Source organism: Gossypium hirsutum, chromosome A10, assembly GCF_007990345.1.
Source record: "Gossypium hirsutum isolate 1008001.06 chromosome A10, Gossypium_hirsutum_v2.1, whole genome shotgun sequence".
NCBI classification, from domain to species: domain Eukaryota; kingdom Viridiplantae; phylum Streptophyta; class Magnoliopsida; order Malvales; family Malvaceae; genus Gossypium; species Gossypium hirsutum.
Genome location: NC_053433.1, coordinates 90,189,964 through 90,206,707, shown reverse-complemented (window position 1 = coordinate 90,206,707; position 16,744 = coordinate 90,189,964). Strand labels below are relative to the sequence as shown.

The 16,744-nt window shown below is 33.7% G+C and overlaps 3 protein-coding genes across 4 annotated transcripts; 2 read left to right on the top strand and 1 right to left on the bottom strand.

The window, feature by feature from the left end:
- Positions 1–59: 59 nt before the first annotated feature.
- Positions 60–4,407, top strand: LOC107896873 (protein SUPPRESSOR OF GENE SILENCING 3). Of its 2 annotated transcripts, XM_041079392.1 has the most exons (7): positions 60–286; positions 452–489; positions 970–1,997; positions 2,136–2,430; positions 2,597–2,841; positions 3,532–3,689; positions 3,896–4,407. In XM_041079392.1, the coding sequence occupies exons 3-7, from the start codon at positions 984–986 to the stop codon at positions 4,119–4,121; spliced, it is 1,938 nt and encodes a 645-aa protein (XP_040935326.1). In that variant the 5' UTR covers positions 60–286; positions 452–489; positions 970–983; the 3' UTR covers positions 4,122–4,407. The 2 variants fall into 2 exon arrangements, with proteins under 2 accessions (XP_040935326.1, XP_040935327.1); XM_041079393.1 differs by lacking the exon at positions 452–489 and having other exon boundaries at positions 69–286.
- A 2,538-nt stretch (positions 4,408–6,945) lies between these two features.
- Positions 6,946–13,035, top strand: LOC107896869 (putative pentatricopeptide repeat-containing protein At5g08490). The gene is given in 5 exon segments (XM_016822167.2): positions 6,946–8,417; positions 8,420–9,621; positions 10,167–10,305; positions 12,058–12,144; positions 12,281–13,035. Coding segments are annotated over 3 exon segments (2,457 nt in total). The 5' UTR covers positions 6,946–7,177; the 3' UTR covers positions 10,182–10,305; positions 12,058–12,144; positions 12,281–13,035.
- LOC107896871 (VQ motif-containing protein 31) lies at positions 12,337–13,219 on the bottom strand. The gene is made up of 2 exons (XM_041078944.1): positions 13,063–13,219; positions 12,337–12,891 (listed from the first exon to the last, which is right to left on the bottom strand). Exons 1-2 carry the CDS (start codon positions 13,081–13,083, stop codon positions 12,337–12,339), a joined length of 576 nt encoding a protein of 191 aa, XP_040934878.1. The 5' UTR covers positions 13,084–13,219.
- Positions 13,220–16,744: the final 3,525 nt, after the last annotated feature.

Below are 16,744 nucleotides of genomic sequence, written 5' to 3'. Positions count from 1 at the left end.
TGACTAATTACGTAATTTATCCAAACTTATATTTATTATTAATTCAACCTCCGCTACCCGTCGATGTTATTGGTGGTACAAATGAAATGACGCTTAAATTGCTTTCCAGCTATTAGCTAACCCAAAAACTTTCCTGCTCATTTCATTTTCCAAGCCGACGCTCACTCTCCACTCTCATACTGTCGCTACTCTGCTCTACTCCACAACCCTGTCTCGCCTTACCGGCCCCGCAGCTCCACACGCTCTATGCTTACACTGCGCCCCTGCGTCTACCCTATTATTAGAGGTAAATTTTTTGGCTTTTCACCGTTTTTGTGAGGTAACCCTAGTTTTTTTTTCTTAGATGTGGGGTAAATTATTTTCTGAGTTTCTTAATTATATTGCTTGGTTTTTTATTTAACGGTTTCTCTGTCTCATTATGGCATTGTTGTCGTTATCGTTGCCGCTGCAGTTCGTGCCATCATTTTTGCTGCTGCTCTCATTTTACAGGTTAGCCATGTTGTTCGTGTTAATCTTGTCATGCCCTGCCATACCTAAGAGTTCTAACTTCAAACACTAGCGGTGTTAATGATGTATTGTCGCCTGTAGTTTGTCTTGTTTCTGTCTAAAATTTGACATGTTTAAAATTTCGTGCCATGTTCATGTTTTAGACTTTTAGTTATTTCAATCATGTTTGAGTTGAGATATAACACGGATGCACCGATTGCTAGCTCTATTCTGTGGCCAACCCAGTGCAATGCGTAAATGTTTTGATCTTTGCAAGTAATGGTTGACTGAAATATCCTTTGTAATTGAGTTTTGGGCAACAGCTTTGACAATTAGGGTATAGTGATCGTACAACCAATTTATAGCTTGAGACACTTGCTGACAACACCATCTACAGGCATTTTCGTAGTTAATTGTTGTCGATCTTGTTTATTTTTAAGACTATGTACTACTAAATGTCTATTTTATGACATCTTACTATAGGATTGCGTTAGAGGATGAGTTCAAGAAAAGGGAATGGGAATCCTTTTGTTTCTGGTGGTATTAACAACCCATCGTCCAAGGGGAAAGACATATCTGGATCCTCTAGCTCCAAGGTTGAGCAGCTAAGCCAGGGTGTAGCGGACATGAACCTGGGTTTGCTTCAAGACGATGGTGAGTGGGAGGTTATTCAAAGGAAGCCTAAGAATAGAACTGGAAGCAGTGCTGCAAGACCTTGGGGTCCTCAAAATTCCAATGGTAAACCGCGGGGAGCGATGCGGACTAATGCTGTATCAGGAAGAGCCTCTGGCAATGATTGGGATACTCATAATACTGATTCCAGGATGGCAACTGGCAGAGGAAATGCAAGACCCCAAACATTCAACAAGACTATTGAGAACAACAATGTGCCACCACATCCTGTCATTCGCCCACCCCTTCAGTATGGATGGAATTGGCAATCTAGAACTGGTTCCAATCCATCCGGGGGGTTACAAGATGATCATGGAAAAAACAATGTCAGCACTGAGGTTGAAGAGGTCAATGATATTGATGATGTTGAGGATGACTCAGATGATAACGCTATTGATGATTCTGATGATGAACTTCTAACCGATGACTTTGATTCAGATTCAAGTCAAAAGAGCCACGAGACAAGAAAGAATAATAGATGGTTTAAGAAATTTTTCTCGAGTTTAGATGCATTGAGAATTGAGGAAATCAACGACCCATCAAGGCAGTGGCACTGCCCAGCATGCGAGGGTGGTCCTGGTGCCATTGACTGGTATAGAGGCCTTCAGCCTCTGATGACACATGCCAAAACAAAAGGAGCAAAAAGGGTGAAACTCCATCGTGAACTTGCTGAACTCTTGGATGAGGAATTGTGTAGAAGGGGTACTTCAGTTATTCCTTCTGGTGAAGCTTTTGGCAAATGGAAGGGTTTAAAAGATGAAGAAAAAGATCATGAAATAGTCTGGCCACCTATGGTTATGATAATGAACACAAGGCTGGAACAAGATGAGAACGATAAGGTACTGCAATATCTTTTGCAATATTTATTTTCTAATATACTAAAATAATGAAGCTAGTTGTTTCTATTTTCAGTGGAAATACTTGTTTCCTGTCTCCTGCTCTAACTTTAACTTTTTATTTATTGAATTATACTTCAGTGGATTGGTATGGGAAACCAAGAGCTTCTTGATTATTTCAGCTCATATGCTGCTGTGAAGGCTCGCCACTCGTATGGTCCACAGGGTCATCGTGGGATGAGTGTTCTGATTTTTGAGAGCACGGCTAGGGGTTATTTAGAAGCTGAACGGCTACATAAGCATTTTGCTGAGCAAGGAACGCATAGGGAGGCTTGGGAACGACGTAGGGTCTTATTTTATCCAGGCGGGAAGCGCCAACTTTATGGTTATATGGCTATGAAGGAAGACCTAGACAGCTTCAACCAGCATTCTCAAGGTTCTCTCTATTTAACTGAAGACAACGATTACATTACATGCAGGGATAAAATGCAAGATAGCTATAAATGCATGAGATTTTTCTGTATTTTTTTCTTCACAAATTAGTAGCCCTGCAGATACTTAGGCAGTTGACTGACGTGCTGTATAACTGATCTGTTGATTAGGCAAATCTAGGCTGAAATTTGAGATGAGATCCTATCAAGAGATGGTTGTTAAGCAAATCAGGCAAATGAGTGAGGACAACCAGCAGCTTATTTTTTACAAGAACAAGGTTGCAAAAGAACAAAGGCAAAAAGTTGCTCTTGAAGAGTCTTTTGGTATTGTGAGTGAGAGGCTCCGGAAGACAATGGAGGAGAACAGGATTGTAAGACAAAGAACCAAAATGCAGCATGAACAGAACAAAGAAGAGGTAATTACTTCAAATCTTCACATGCCTGTTGCCAGACATTTGGTTCTGGTGTATTAGTTAGTAATTTTATACAGTAGTACATATTAGTAACCTACTGGTTTGTGATATCTTATAGGATTGATTAATAATGCATGTTTGCCATAATCAATATTGCTTGCTGTCTACCTTTCCTGGATCATGGTTTTTCGTTGACATGCTCAGTATCTGGACTTCAAAGTTGCATACTACATGCCCTTGTAGCACAGCATGTCAGCATCACTGCCTTGGTTCAATCAGTTGTTATTTAGTGCACTATTTATGTATTTTGTCTGTTCGAATTTTATTTGGTACTTATGCCATGTTTCCGCCAATCCCTAATTATTAGTACTAAAAGATGGTGGTGGTGATCATAAAAGTTGCCGCGTATCTAAAATGAAAGTTCCAATTGGCATTTGCATTTTATTATTACAACCAACGCTTATGGGGTAAATCTTGCTATTTGCTAGGCTTGCATTTAAGGTATTTAGCCAGACTATGAGCAACTTCGGCTTGATGTAGATTCATGTGCTTAACCATCTGTTGCATGTTGGCTGATGTTCAAGTAGACGAAGAAGAGCATGCGATTGTCCTTCCTAGGAATTTTCTACTTGATAGAATAGTAATTCTTTTTCTGCTTCATGTTAACTGTGTTTCTTCTTTTGCCCTTTCCAGATGGATTTCCAAGAGCAATTCTTCAAGGAACGAATCAAATTTATCCATGAAGCCAGGGATGAGAAGGAAGAGAGTTTTGAGAAGCTGCAGCAGCAACAGCGGGAGAAGGTCAAGCAGTCTAACCCCAATCCTTCAAATACAGAGGAATACAGGCGCAGGTACATAATTTTGATACTTCTGTGAATTTCCTTGTGTAATTTGATTGATACTGGTAATCTTATAGTATATGACCCTTTCACATAAAAACAGGTGGTTTAATCTCATAAGATGAAATGCTGCTAGATATCTCTTTTCTGTTTACCTGTTGAAGTTATGAGATATTCGTGTATTTTTCTTTTCATATCTTTTGAAAAATTATTTGTAGGGCGGATGAAATTGCAAAATTCATAAAGTTCCAGGATGAAGAGATGCAGGCTTTTGTGGCAGAGAGGGACAAGCTGATCAGAGCACATGAAGAGAAGATGGTTGGCATGAGAGAGAGGCATTGGCAGGAAGAAGTTGAGCTTGAAAAGGAGTTTGATGCTGAATTGAGCCACCTCATGGAGAAGTACACTCCGGATGGCTCAAAAGTCAACACCGGCAATACCTGACTGTGGAATTGTAGGGGAATACGATGGTATGTACACAAGTGGTAAAAAAGACTTTAATCTCTCTGTTCCCCGAGGAAACTTCTGTGATGACACTGAATATTTCTCTACCTTGAGTTGCAACTCTTAAAATAGTACGTTAAAAGATTGGAATATATGGGTAAAAAAAGTTAAATCTAAAGTTGCATCTATGGTTGCCTTATGGTTCAAATAAGAACTTGGAATGAATCTACGATTTCTTTCCCATTATGTTGCAACGTTTTGGTTAAATGACATTGCTCTTTCTATATTATGGGCTACATCTTTCATGCAACTTGAAACCGAAGCTAATCATATGTTTTGTAAAGAAGGAAATAGAAATAATGTTATTTTTGGCTCGGTACGAGGGCTGAAAATTTTTGAGGGTGTAGCTAACTGTCAAATTAATAGTAGTTTCGAAAAATATTGTTTTTTTTGCATGAGCACTTTTGAGAACTTTTGAGAATAACTTTGTTGCGAACACTTCCACATACGATTGTTTGGGATTAACCTTGGAAGGAACACTTCCACAATTGTTTGGGATTAACCTTGGAAGGTTGACGGGATTTCTACATTTGAGATGTCTTGAAGAGCATGACTTGAAGGTTGAAGTACAGAAATTATTAAGAATTTCTTATTTAACCATTATTTTTTGTTAAAATATTTTAACTGGGTGCAACTTTTATTAATAACTATTATACTCGCTATCTATTTAAGTTACCTTCCATTTTTTATGTTCAAGTTACCCCTTTCAATTCTATTACTTTTCATTTTAGCATGTTAATTCTCACTTTCTTTTCATAATTTTCTAATTTCAAGGCTTATAAATAGAAATTTTTTTTTTGATAAAATTATAAATAGAAGTTGAGTCTCATTTTAGGGGGATTTTTTTATCTTGACAAACTTAGCCCTCTAAATTTCTTTCTACGACTTTCCTTTTAAAATTATAACAACAATTGTAGTTATGATATTTCTCATTTCTTTATTGTGTCCGTCACCATCACCTACCACCGTACTTGTTTTTCAGAGTCTATTCTGATATTTCTCTTCGTCATCTCTTCACGACATCTTGTTTTACTAGATTATGATGTATTCTCACCTTACAAAAAGAACCCTCTACATAGGGTTAATATAATTTGACCCTTTTTTAATTTAAATATAATATGACTCTCCAATTTGATAAATAGGTGTGTGTGTTTTTTTTTTCATTTTGATATTTGATTTTGGCAACTTGGTCCATTTTTATCTCTAAATTTGAATTTTTGTTAAGATTTAATGATATGATACTAAAGTTGTATCACATTATCAAATTTTTATAATTTTCAAATTGATCAAAATAGACCTAATTGTCAAGTTCAAATATTAACGTGAACTAAGAGAAATATGGGTACCAAAATTTATTTATATAGAAATAAAAAAATCATAAAAATCATAAGAATTACACAATCAATTTTTTGGCATTATAATTTTTACACTTCTTTTTACAATTTTTAAAAAAAATTACAAAGTATTTGATTACAAAATTGGGTTTTAAAGAGGAATTTTAGTATTTGTACATGTACACACACAATTACAAAGTATTTGGTTATAAAATTGGGTATACTAAGGTCAACATGTCATGTCACTAGTTCCAAAATCTATTTATATAATATATAACATGATATCTATTTACATAACAATCTTTTTATGACAACTACCAAAATCTATAATATATAGTAACTTATCTAATATCTTCCACTAAAAAATTAATATTAATTAGAAATTGTGGAAGTTTATAAGAATAATAGATTAAAAATTGTCTTTTATGAAAAACACTTAAGAGTTTCCATCATTTCAATATTCTTATCTAGACCTAATCATAGGTCAGGTCACCTACCTAAGCCCGAAGGCTTGTTTATAAAATGAGAGAGTTTGAGCAAAAATATAGATTTAAAAAATAAGTTTGGATAAAAAAATAAGATCTGTTTAGAAAATGGGCTGAGCCTCGGGCAATACTTTTTTGGCCCAGGCTCGACCAAAATTTGACGCAAAAAAAAAAACTACTGTTTGTTGTTGTTTATTGTTGTTATGTTGTTGTTTTGTTATCATTCTGCTATTATATTGCTACTATTTTGTTGTTATTGTTCGAATATTGTATAATTATTATTTTATTATTAATTTTGCTACTACTTTAGAGACATTTGCTTATTAAGTTGCAACTATGTTAGTGTTATTTAACTTTAAAGACTTTTTATATGCATTTTCAATTTGTTGGAAAGCATTTATTTTAATGTTTTTAGTCTATTTGATTTATTATATTTTTAATTTATTTTTATAAAAAATAATTTTAAAAAATTAATACGAGCGAGTTGGAACCGGGCTTAGATTTAGAATTTTTTATTTAGACCAGGCTTAAACAAGACTTTAAGCCCATTATCGAGCCATGCCAGATTAAAAAATAGGCCTCATTTTTTGCACTAACCTGGCCCAAAAATGTTGAAGTTTTTTTCTTTATTATCTTTTTCTTGATCTCATTTCAAATCCTCTTAGTTTTGGACCCAAAAGCTTGTTCATGTTGCTGCATCTTTACATGGCTGCTAATCTCCATCTAGATCTATGTTGTGGCTGATGAAAGATAGATGGTGGACTTGAGTAAAAAAAAAAAATACATATATATATATCAGATTTTGGTGCAAACTAAAAAAGGATTTGGGTTGGGCTAAGAAAAATTTGGCCCAAAAATAGAAAAATCTGTTCAGTTCATCTGAGTCATGTTTAAAACCCGACTATAAATTCTATTTCGAAACGAGTTAACTTGGAAAAATCGATTCAAAATATTCTACAACACATTTTTTATTGGACTTTCTTTGACTTCTTTTTCGGTAAAAAGGAATTAATTTTATAGCACTGTATCTGTATGACAGTAAACCCAACGGTTTGCATTATGGTTTCTTTTTACTTATAAAACGTGCCAACTCAAAGTTCACTACTCCTATCTTATTATTATCAGTGCAACCGGGGCGTTTGTTTTTCTGTTCCCTGCGCAAAAGCTGTTTGAGGGAATGCTTCAGCGAGATGCAGAACACAAATGGATTAGTACGCTTAATGACTGCACCAAATATGGTAGCCATTCTGAAGCCTTATCCCTTTTCATTCAGAAGCTCAGCTGTTCATCCAGTTTTGGACTTCATCACCAAGTTTTTGCGGCCGTTCTTAAATCTTGCGCTGCCCTTCGGACCACCGGTTTGGGAAGGGCTTTCCACAGTTGTATACTGAAACTGGGGCATATCTATTGCCACTCCGTCTCCAAATCACTGCTTAACATGTATGCTAAGTCTGGAGCTCTCCCTGATTGTCAGAAATTATTCAGACAAATGCCAACGTCCGATCCTGTGGTTTGGAACATTGTCTTATCCGGGTTGTCAGGTTATCGGGAATATGATGATCAAGTGCTCCATTTGTTTAATTCAATGCGCGTTTCCAATGAAGTAAAGCCAAATCCTGTTACATTTGCCATTGCTTTTCCTGTGTATGCTCGGTTAGGAGATATAAATAGTGGGAAGATTCTGCATTCGCACGCGATAAAGTCTGGATTGGTGGCACATACACTTGTTGGGAATGCATTAATAACGATGTACGCAAAATGTGGACTAGTAAAACAAGATGCTTTTGCCGCTTTCTGTGGCATTTATGACAAAGATGTTGTCTCGTGGAATGCAATCATTGCAGGTTTTTCTGAGAATAATTTCTTCGATGACGCGTTTAGATTGTTCAGGGAGATGCTGAAAGGGCCCATAGCACCTAATGATTCAACAATTGTGAATATTCTACCTGTTTGCTCTTCTTTCACTAAGAATGTTGCCTGCTATTTGGGGAAGGAAATTCATTGTTTTTTACTGAGAAGGACCGAGATTGGAGGAGATGTTTCTGTCTGCAATGCCTTGGCGAGCTTCTATTTGAGAGTTGGGCACATAGATAAAGCTGAATCCGTGTTCCAAAAGATGGAATCAAGAGATTTGGTTTCCTGGAATGCTATTATTGCCGGTTATGTGGCAAATGGTTATTGGTTGAGAGCTTTGGATTTGTTTCAAGAATTACTCTCTGCAAGGATGTTTGAGCCAAATTCTGCTACCCTTGTCAGTGTTCTTTCTGCCTGTGCACACTTAAAGAATCTCCAGGTTGGAAAAGTGATCCACGGGTATATTCTTCGGCATTCTAGCTTATATGCAAATACACCAGTGTCAAATGCCCTTGTTAGTTTCTATGCAAAATGTAATGACATAGGAGCTGCATATCAGACATTTTGATGATTCCTTGGAGAGACTTGGTTTCATGGAATTCTATTCTTGATGCCTTTGCAGAGTGTGCATCTGATGCTCAGTTTCAAGGGCATTTAAACTGCATGCTGGGAGAAGGATTTAGGCCAGACTTCATCACTATCTTAGCCATAATACGGTTTTGCATTCATGTTTCAAGTCTAGTAAAAGTTAAAGAAATTCATAGCTATTGCCTCAAGGCTGGTATGTTACTAGGTGATAATGAACCTACTGTTGTAAATGCCATAATTGACGCATATGCCAAATGTGGTAAAATTGGATATGCTTCCAGGATTTTTCAGAATTTATCAAGAAAAAATTTGGTTACATTCAATTCGATGATCTCAGGTTACGTGATTTCTGGATCATATGATGATGCATTTATGATATTCAATGAGATGACTATAAGGGATCTCACCTCATGGAATTTGATGGTACAAGCATTTGCTGAAAATGATTGTCACAGTCAAGCTCTCAGCCTTTTCCATGAGTTACAAGCTCAGAGAATGAGGCCTAATGCAATGACTGTTATGAGTATCCTTCCAGTATGTGCTGAAATGGCCTCTGTTTACTTGTTGAGGCAGTGTCATGGTTATGCTATAAGAGCTTGTTATCAAGATGCTCGATTAACTGGAGCTCTTATAGATGTATATGCAAAATGTGGTAGCATAAGGAGTGCTCATAAGCTTTTCCATTTAGCTCCTGTTAAGGATCTGGTTATGTTCACTTCAATGATTGGTGGGTATGCAATGCATGGTATGGGAAGAGAAGCACTTTGCCTTTTCTCTTGTATGCTTGAGTTGGGGTTGAAGCCTGATCATGTTATCATTACTGCAATTCTGTCATCTTGCAGTCATGCTGGCCTGGTAAATGAAGGGTTGAAAATATTTGATTCACTAGAGACTGCTTATGGGATGAAACCAAGCATTGAACAATATTCTTGCATTGTTGATCTTCTAGCTCGAGGAGGACGTATCAATGATGCATATTCTTTGGTTGCTGGAATGTCTGTTGAAGCTAATGCTAATGTGTGGGGTGCATTGTTGGGTGCCTGTAGGACTCATCACGAGGTGGGATTAGGTTGTGTCGTTGCCGACCATCTCTTTCAAGTTGAAGCTCGTAATGTTGGGAACTATGTGGTAATTTCAAACCTATATGCAGCAGATGCTAGATGGGATAGTGTCATGGAGGTGAGAAAATTGATGAGAACAAGAGATTTGAAAAAATCTGCAGGATGCAGCTGGATTGAGGTGGAGAAGAGAAATAGCGTCTTCATAGCTGGAGACTGTTTTCATCCTAAGAGAGAAATAATCTATAGTACTATAAGTACCTTGGATCAACAAATGAAGGAGACATTTCTGTTTGATGAGATTAATATGTTCATGTATAGCATTTAGAGTCTCATAACTGAAGGATAATGTCACTAAAATGTCAATAACCTTCAATGTTATTGGTCAAGATCTTGACCGACTGAGCGCTTTTGTTGTTTTTGTGGTAAGGGCATTCTACTTCAGTGGATGAGATCCATTGGAGCCTCAACTGAATCTTGTCTTAGTGGTTCAAATTGTTATTCCTCCTTCAACAAATGAATTGGACAGAAGCAGCCCAGGGCTGAAGATTTCAGTTGACTATTGGAATTGATATTTTTGCATCTACTGTGATTTAGATAACTTGTAATGAATTAGTTGACTTTCTATATACAGTTGTTGACTTATTGTATTTTTCTTTTTTGAAGGTGATTTTCCAATGAGAAGGACCAAGACAGTTTGGACTACTTATTCATTTTTGTTTCTGAAGTTGAATGAGTGCATAAGCTACTAACATGCTATGCCTTCTTAAGGAGAAGGGATCTTCTTTGTTCAATGTGTGAAATAGTAAGTTGAATGCTTCAAGTTAGATATCTTATTGATGTTCAATATCTGAAAATTGTGTATCGTTTCTGCATAAGCTCAATATAGATGAAAGTTAAAATTTCTAACAATGTTCAGTGTGCTAAAGTGGTCTCACTCACTAGTTTGTAACTTCAGAAATATCAGGTTCATCATACACCCAATTTTCTTCTCTCATGTCACTGTATATCTGAAGTATTCTTTTTCCTCTTCATCTGTATCATGACCTTAGAATTTTCTAATTTCCTTGGTCATCACGTCCAGATTAATAATCATAACTGCATCTTATATATGAGTAGTGTCAAATTCAGTCAGTGTTAAGTGACTCAAGTTTTACTTGAAGAAATCTTGAAAGTGTGCGAATCAGAAAAAGATGCTAAATATAAATTCAAGATTAAGTTCAAGAAAACCAGAAAATATGGTATCCCTCAAATGCCGGGCTGATTTATTAAGCTATCAATGCTAATATAGTTACCATCAAGTTCTATTTTGTGTTTCCTTAAGATAGGAAGCTTTGGTATTATTAGTTTTTTATTTTCTTCTAGTGTCGACTTTTTTAATCTATTTTAGATATTATCAAGTTGTCGTTTAAGGTAAGAAGTTTTTGGCATTATTTTAATGTTATATTCCTGGGGTCAAAATGACTCCTGCTATTCAGGTGATTCTAGATTTGCTAGGAACTATTTGTTTGAGTCTAATGGACTCACTTTAGCCTTTAGTTTTAGTTGAGGAGTAATTTTGCAATTTGAATCTCAGCCTGAACCTGCTTCATCAACTAGGGCTTAAGATTTAGCAATTAGGACTAAACCATTTAAACCCAAATCTTAAATCTTAAATCCTAAACCAGGCCATTTAAGTTGAAAACTCCTATTTGAGAGGGTACTTAAACATGCTTTTTTCTTCATATATTTAATGTTTAAATGATAAATGGGGATTTTTAAAAATGAAAACCAAGAAGATAGGTTAGTAAATTCTTAAGTGGTTCTTTTTCCTCTTTTTTCAGCTCTCAAGTTATGCAATAGTGACTAAAATGCATTATTATACTGAAATGCTCAATATGAAAAGATTTCAATTGCCAAACCTTAAACCCCGAGTCTCATTAGCAGGATACAAAATCTCTACATTTCAATCACCAAAAGTTAGTTAACCTTAAAACCAAGTATTTGTAGCTGACTCCCTAAAATCTAACCTCAATAAGAAATACCAATTATGAATCTAATTATTTCAATAATTCGTGGGTCCATATAAAATTTAAGTAGATTGAAAAATTCATGGTTGTATTGGGACCCGGGATTCAATAATTGTACAATGTTGGAGAAAGAATTGTAGTCGATACGAGAAGCTAAAAACTGAAAATTAAATGCGTAAAAATGTTCAAAGTAATTAAACAAATCTATAAATAATTAATTAGTCAAGAACCATTATCTTGTTCCACACCATCAGTAGTCATTTTCTCTATCATAACTAGAATTTGTAGTACGGTTCTCATCCTTTTAAGCTCTAATAGTTACTAATTCTTCAAAAAGAAAAAAAAAAAGAGAGGAAAAAAACTGATTCTTGTTCATCATATAACCAGTCTTTTGTTAAATTTATCATATATGTAGGGTTTTTTTCTTTAGAAGTCTGAACATAATGCAGGATTCTAGAGAAAGAAACAGTTTTTCAAGAAAAAAAATGGTACATAAAAGTTTATAATGCAAATAATAAGGCATATTGATTACATATTTCTGATGGCAGGTAGAAGAGAAACATGGTGTGATTGAAAACAAATTACAACTTGCTTTGTTGAAGGGAGTATAGCTTTCTTGACCCTTCCATGACTCAGTTAATGCTTCGATTCTGCACTCCAATTTTATTGTTATTGAACATGTAGATCTTATGATCCTTCCATGAATGGATGCATCATTTAGAAGTTTTAGACATGACATGAAGTCAATTGATGAGGCAAATCGATTTACAGGTTTCATTGGTACCAACAGAGAAGGATAATTAGTTATTGAAAAACAAAATGTCGAATCATGCATTATCGTTTGTTCTCGGAGATGTTAGAGGAAACAAAACAAGTAATTCTGGATCTGTTTTCCCTGCTCTTGACTGCGGTGATGGATGCAGATAGAAGCGTCTCTCTTTGATAGCTTTTTCTTCTTCTACTGTGTTCAGTTCGGTTTTTGTTAATTCTTCTATGTATTCGTCTTCTAGAAAGGTTAGCTTGGAGAAAATTGTTGATGGAGTGCCCACTGGACTTGCGAGAAGACTCGAGCTTCCCGATCTTGATGGTGATGTAGCAGGTTTAAAGCTCAATGGGGGTTTAACTATCTCAAGTTTTGGCCTCATGCTTTGCCTTCTTTCATGGAGTTTTGAAATTGGCCTTTTTAAGCCTGGACCCTTCGTAGCTGCTCCTTGTGCCGGATCACTCTCTGATGGACCTGTTAACCGCTGCACAATCTCTTGGAAAGTGTTTGAGTCCGTCTGCACAAATGTTGTCAAGGGTTTACAAGGGGTCGCAGTCTGGCTTGCAGGTTTTTCCATTGGAACTCTCTTTATACAAGCTTTTATTGTCTCGTCAATGACCTGCAATAAGTTACCATTTGCAAATTTATTCGTCATTTGTAGGGCATGCTATTGGAAATCAAACATTTTAAATTTAGTTCAAAAGATGGAATTGTTTGTGTATTTTCTTTTTATATATGAATAGTGATGAAGACATTTTGGGTATGTTTTCTATTGTCTTAAGATAGCTACCTTAACCTGTCTTCCGTCCATCAGCACCACATCTATTTTCTCCGGTATTAGTCTAGTTTTTCATTTCTTTGTAGAACCATCTTGTCTACGTACTTTTCATGCGAATAAGTGTACAGAAGATCTATTGTGATAGAAACGCCCAAAAATATATGTATGGCATCCAAAAGCATAAAGGACATTGGTAATGATCTAATCTGAAGCGCCGACAACAAAGGTTATATTCAACACACAGAGGGTAATCTAGGGTTCGCAGTGCCCGAGTTCCTAAAATAAAAAAATACTATTTAGACTTTTTAATTTTTTTTAAAAATAATTTAAATTAGTAAAGGTAAAATTACACTATGGTTTCCTAAAATTATAAAAATTTGATTTAATCCTTAAAAATTATGAAGATATAGATTATTAAAAATTAAAATTTCATTCAGCCCCTAAAAAAATTCTAGCTTCGCCCTTGTCAACACATAATCACATAATGTAAATTATTTAATTCCATTAGGGGTATTCAAAGGTCAGTTCGATAATTAATTGAATCGAATTATTATTAACCGAATTACTCGAAACATAAAAATCTTTAATCGTTAATCGAATCAAATTTTTTTTCAAATATTTTAACCAAACCGAAATATTTCGGGTAACCGAATTAATCAAAATTTATATGTTTGTCTTTTGGTTAAAATAAGTATAAAACATAAAAAGTTATATTACTAATGTTCATTCTTGTCAACACATAGTCACATAATGTAAATTATTTAATTCCATTAGGGGTATTCAAATGGTCGGTTCGATAATTAATTGAATCGAATTATTATTAACCAAATTACTCGAAACATAAAAATCTTTAATTGTTAATCGAATCAAATTTTTTTTCAAATATTTTAACCAAACCGAAATATTTTGGGTAACCGAATTAATAAAAATTTATATGTTTGTCTTTTGGTTAAAATAAGTATAAAACATAAAAAATTATATTACTAATGTTCATTTTATTTTTTTAATAGTTCAAAAAAATATATTATATATTATTTATTTCGATTAATATAAAAAAATAATAGTTCAAAAAATACATTGTTAATATAAAAAATATATTATATATAATATATATTATTTATTGTGGTTAATTTAGTTAATTCGGTTAATTATCCGATTTCAAATCGAATTAATTGATAACCAAAAATTTTAAAAAACCTTAATCAACCTCAAAGTGAGCTAAATTCGACCACTAACCGATTAGCTAAATTAGACCAATTCGATCGACTAATTCAATTTTAACTGAATTATTAACGCAACTACCATAGGTTAAAAAGGTCAATTATATATATTTATATATATATATTAAGGCTTTCTATTGAGGTGGTAAAAGTTTGTATTGAGACTATTAGTGTAAAGATTTATATTCAAACCCTACATTAAAATCAATGCCTAAAAAGGTAGTAAAAGTCGTATGGTTTATCGAACGTGTAAATTGTTTGTGAATTTCCCTAAATTTGAGTTCTTCAAGAAGCCTAATCCCCCATTTGGGTAAATTTTTAGTAGTTGGAGACTATTGCTTCTTCTTTCGATTTGAGACTATTGGAAGACTTCACAGTTTTCAACATTATATAAAAATGCTAATACGAATTATTAATTTATAAAAGAAATTCTGTAAATATAAAATAATTAAAATATGATTATAAAATTAAAAAATAATAATAAATGTGATGAATATACGAATTATTAGATTAAATGCATTTGTTGAGAAAACGTGGGAAGCGTTTTTGACCCAAATAGTAAAAAAACCTAAATAATCCTAATGCACTATGAACATTAGGTTAGTGGTTCCAGGTTGGCTAAAAATCGTTTTTTAATTTTTTTTCAATTTAAAGACTCAATTAATGTTTTTCTCAAACTACTTGAAAATGACTGAAAATCGAATTTGCTCAAATAAAGTTTAAAATATTACCTGGTAGATAAAATAAATTTTCATCGTTAAAACTGGATTTTGTTTCCTCTGAATAAAGTTTGCAAAAAAATGTAGGCAAAAGGAAAGCAGAAACGATAATATTATTGTATACGTCAACTAATAATATGAAAGTATTTAATGGGAGGATGATAAACCAATCAAAACCAAACATTTAGCCCAACGGAGAAGAAGAAATAATGATAAAACAAAAGAGAAGAAAGAGTACCTGAAATGGTAATGGATGAGGACAACGAGCATTCAGCTACGTACAAAATTATTAGGAACAAAATAGAGGAGATGAACAACCTAAATATATATAATTCGTAAAAGCAAAAACCCCAACAAAAATACAGTTGATAATGCTTAAGAAAGAAACAGAATTGGTTACATCTTAACTTACAACTAAATTAAACTTAAAGGTCACTGCGCAGCCAGATTGGACATAACTTCCATGCCTGTTTTACTTCGATTAGACTATCAATCTCATATTTCATATATATATATATCTATATATATATTATTTTGGGTTAATATATGATTTGATATCTAAGTTTGGCTTCAATGTTCAATTTAGTCTATGAGATTTTTTTTTCTTTTCTCAATTCGTTACTTGAGTTTGGCTTCGATTTTCAATTTGGTACCTAGATCAAACGGCATCATATGACCCAATCAATGTTTGGCATGCATGCTCTAGTAAAGAATACATAGGTACTAAATTGAATATTGAAGTCAAACTCATATATTTAAACATGACAAAAAAAATCAAGTATCAAATTGAAAAAACTCATGTACCAAAGTGAACACTGAGACCAAACTTAGGTACCAAATTGGGAGAAAAAAATACAGGTACCAAATGACATCAACAATATAAATAGTTGCTCAAGCATTATGCATTTCGAAATACCAAATTAGGACAAAAATAGCGTAGGTACCAAATGACATCAATAATATACATAGTTGTTCAAGCATGAGCAGTCCAAAATATAAGTTTAAAATTTTGTTTAAGCCTGTATATATTATTTATAATCTAAGTTTGTTTAAGCTCGTACATATTATTTTATTTTATTTATAAAAATATGTTAATTTTATTTAATGCTTATTAATATTATATAAATTTCTTTTATTAAATTTGTAAACATTAAAAAACATAAATTTTCTAATATTTACATTACAATATTATAGATTTAATTTTCATATGATATAACTTACATATTATATAAAAAATAAAATAAAATAAGATAAACATATTATAAAATTAAAAAACAAGTTGGGACAAGTTAGATATTAGAGATCAAGCTCAACTCATATTTTAAACGAATTAAAATTTTATCCTAAATTAATTTTTTTTTTCATTCAAACCTATTAGGACCAAGGCTATCCAAGCACTTTGATATTTGATCAATCACTTAATTACTTAAGACATTGGGACAACTGGGTGTTTTATTTGTTGGCTTATTTGACTTTGGCTTTTTCATGTGATCTTTCCATAAGCAAATGGACTTTTAAGACATGATTTGCTGTGCCTCATAGCCATGATCAAATTTGGAGTTGTTGAAGAGGTTGAGACTGACTTAACTCTGTAGATAAGGCTTGTGCTTATCTTTTGCACTTTTCTTTTCAGATTTATAGGTTGATTTTAACGAGATTAATCCTACTTTATCTTGGGATAAGATTGGAGGTTATTTATCCTGATTATTATACATAAGAAGAAGAGTTTATCTTAGACTATGTAAATCGAATAGA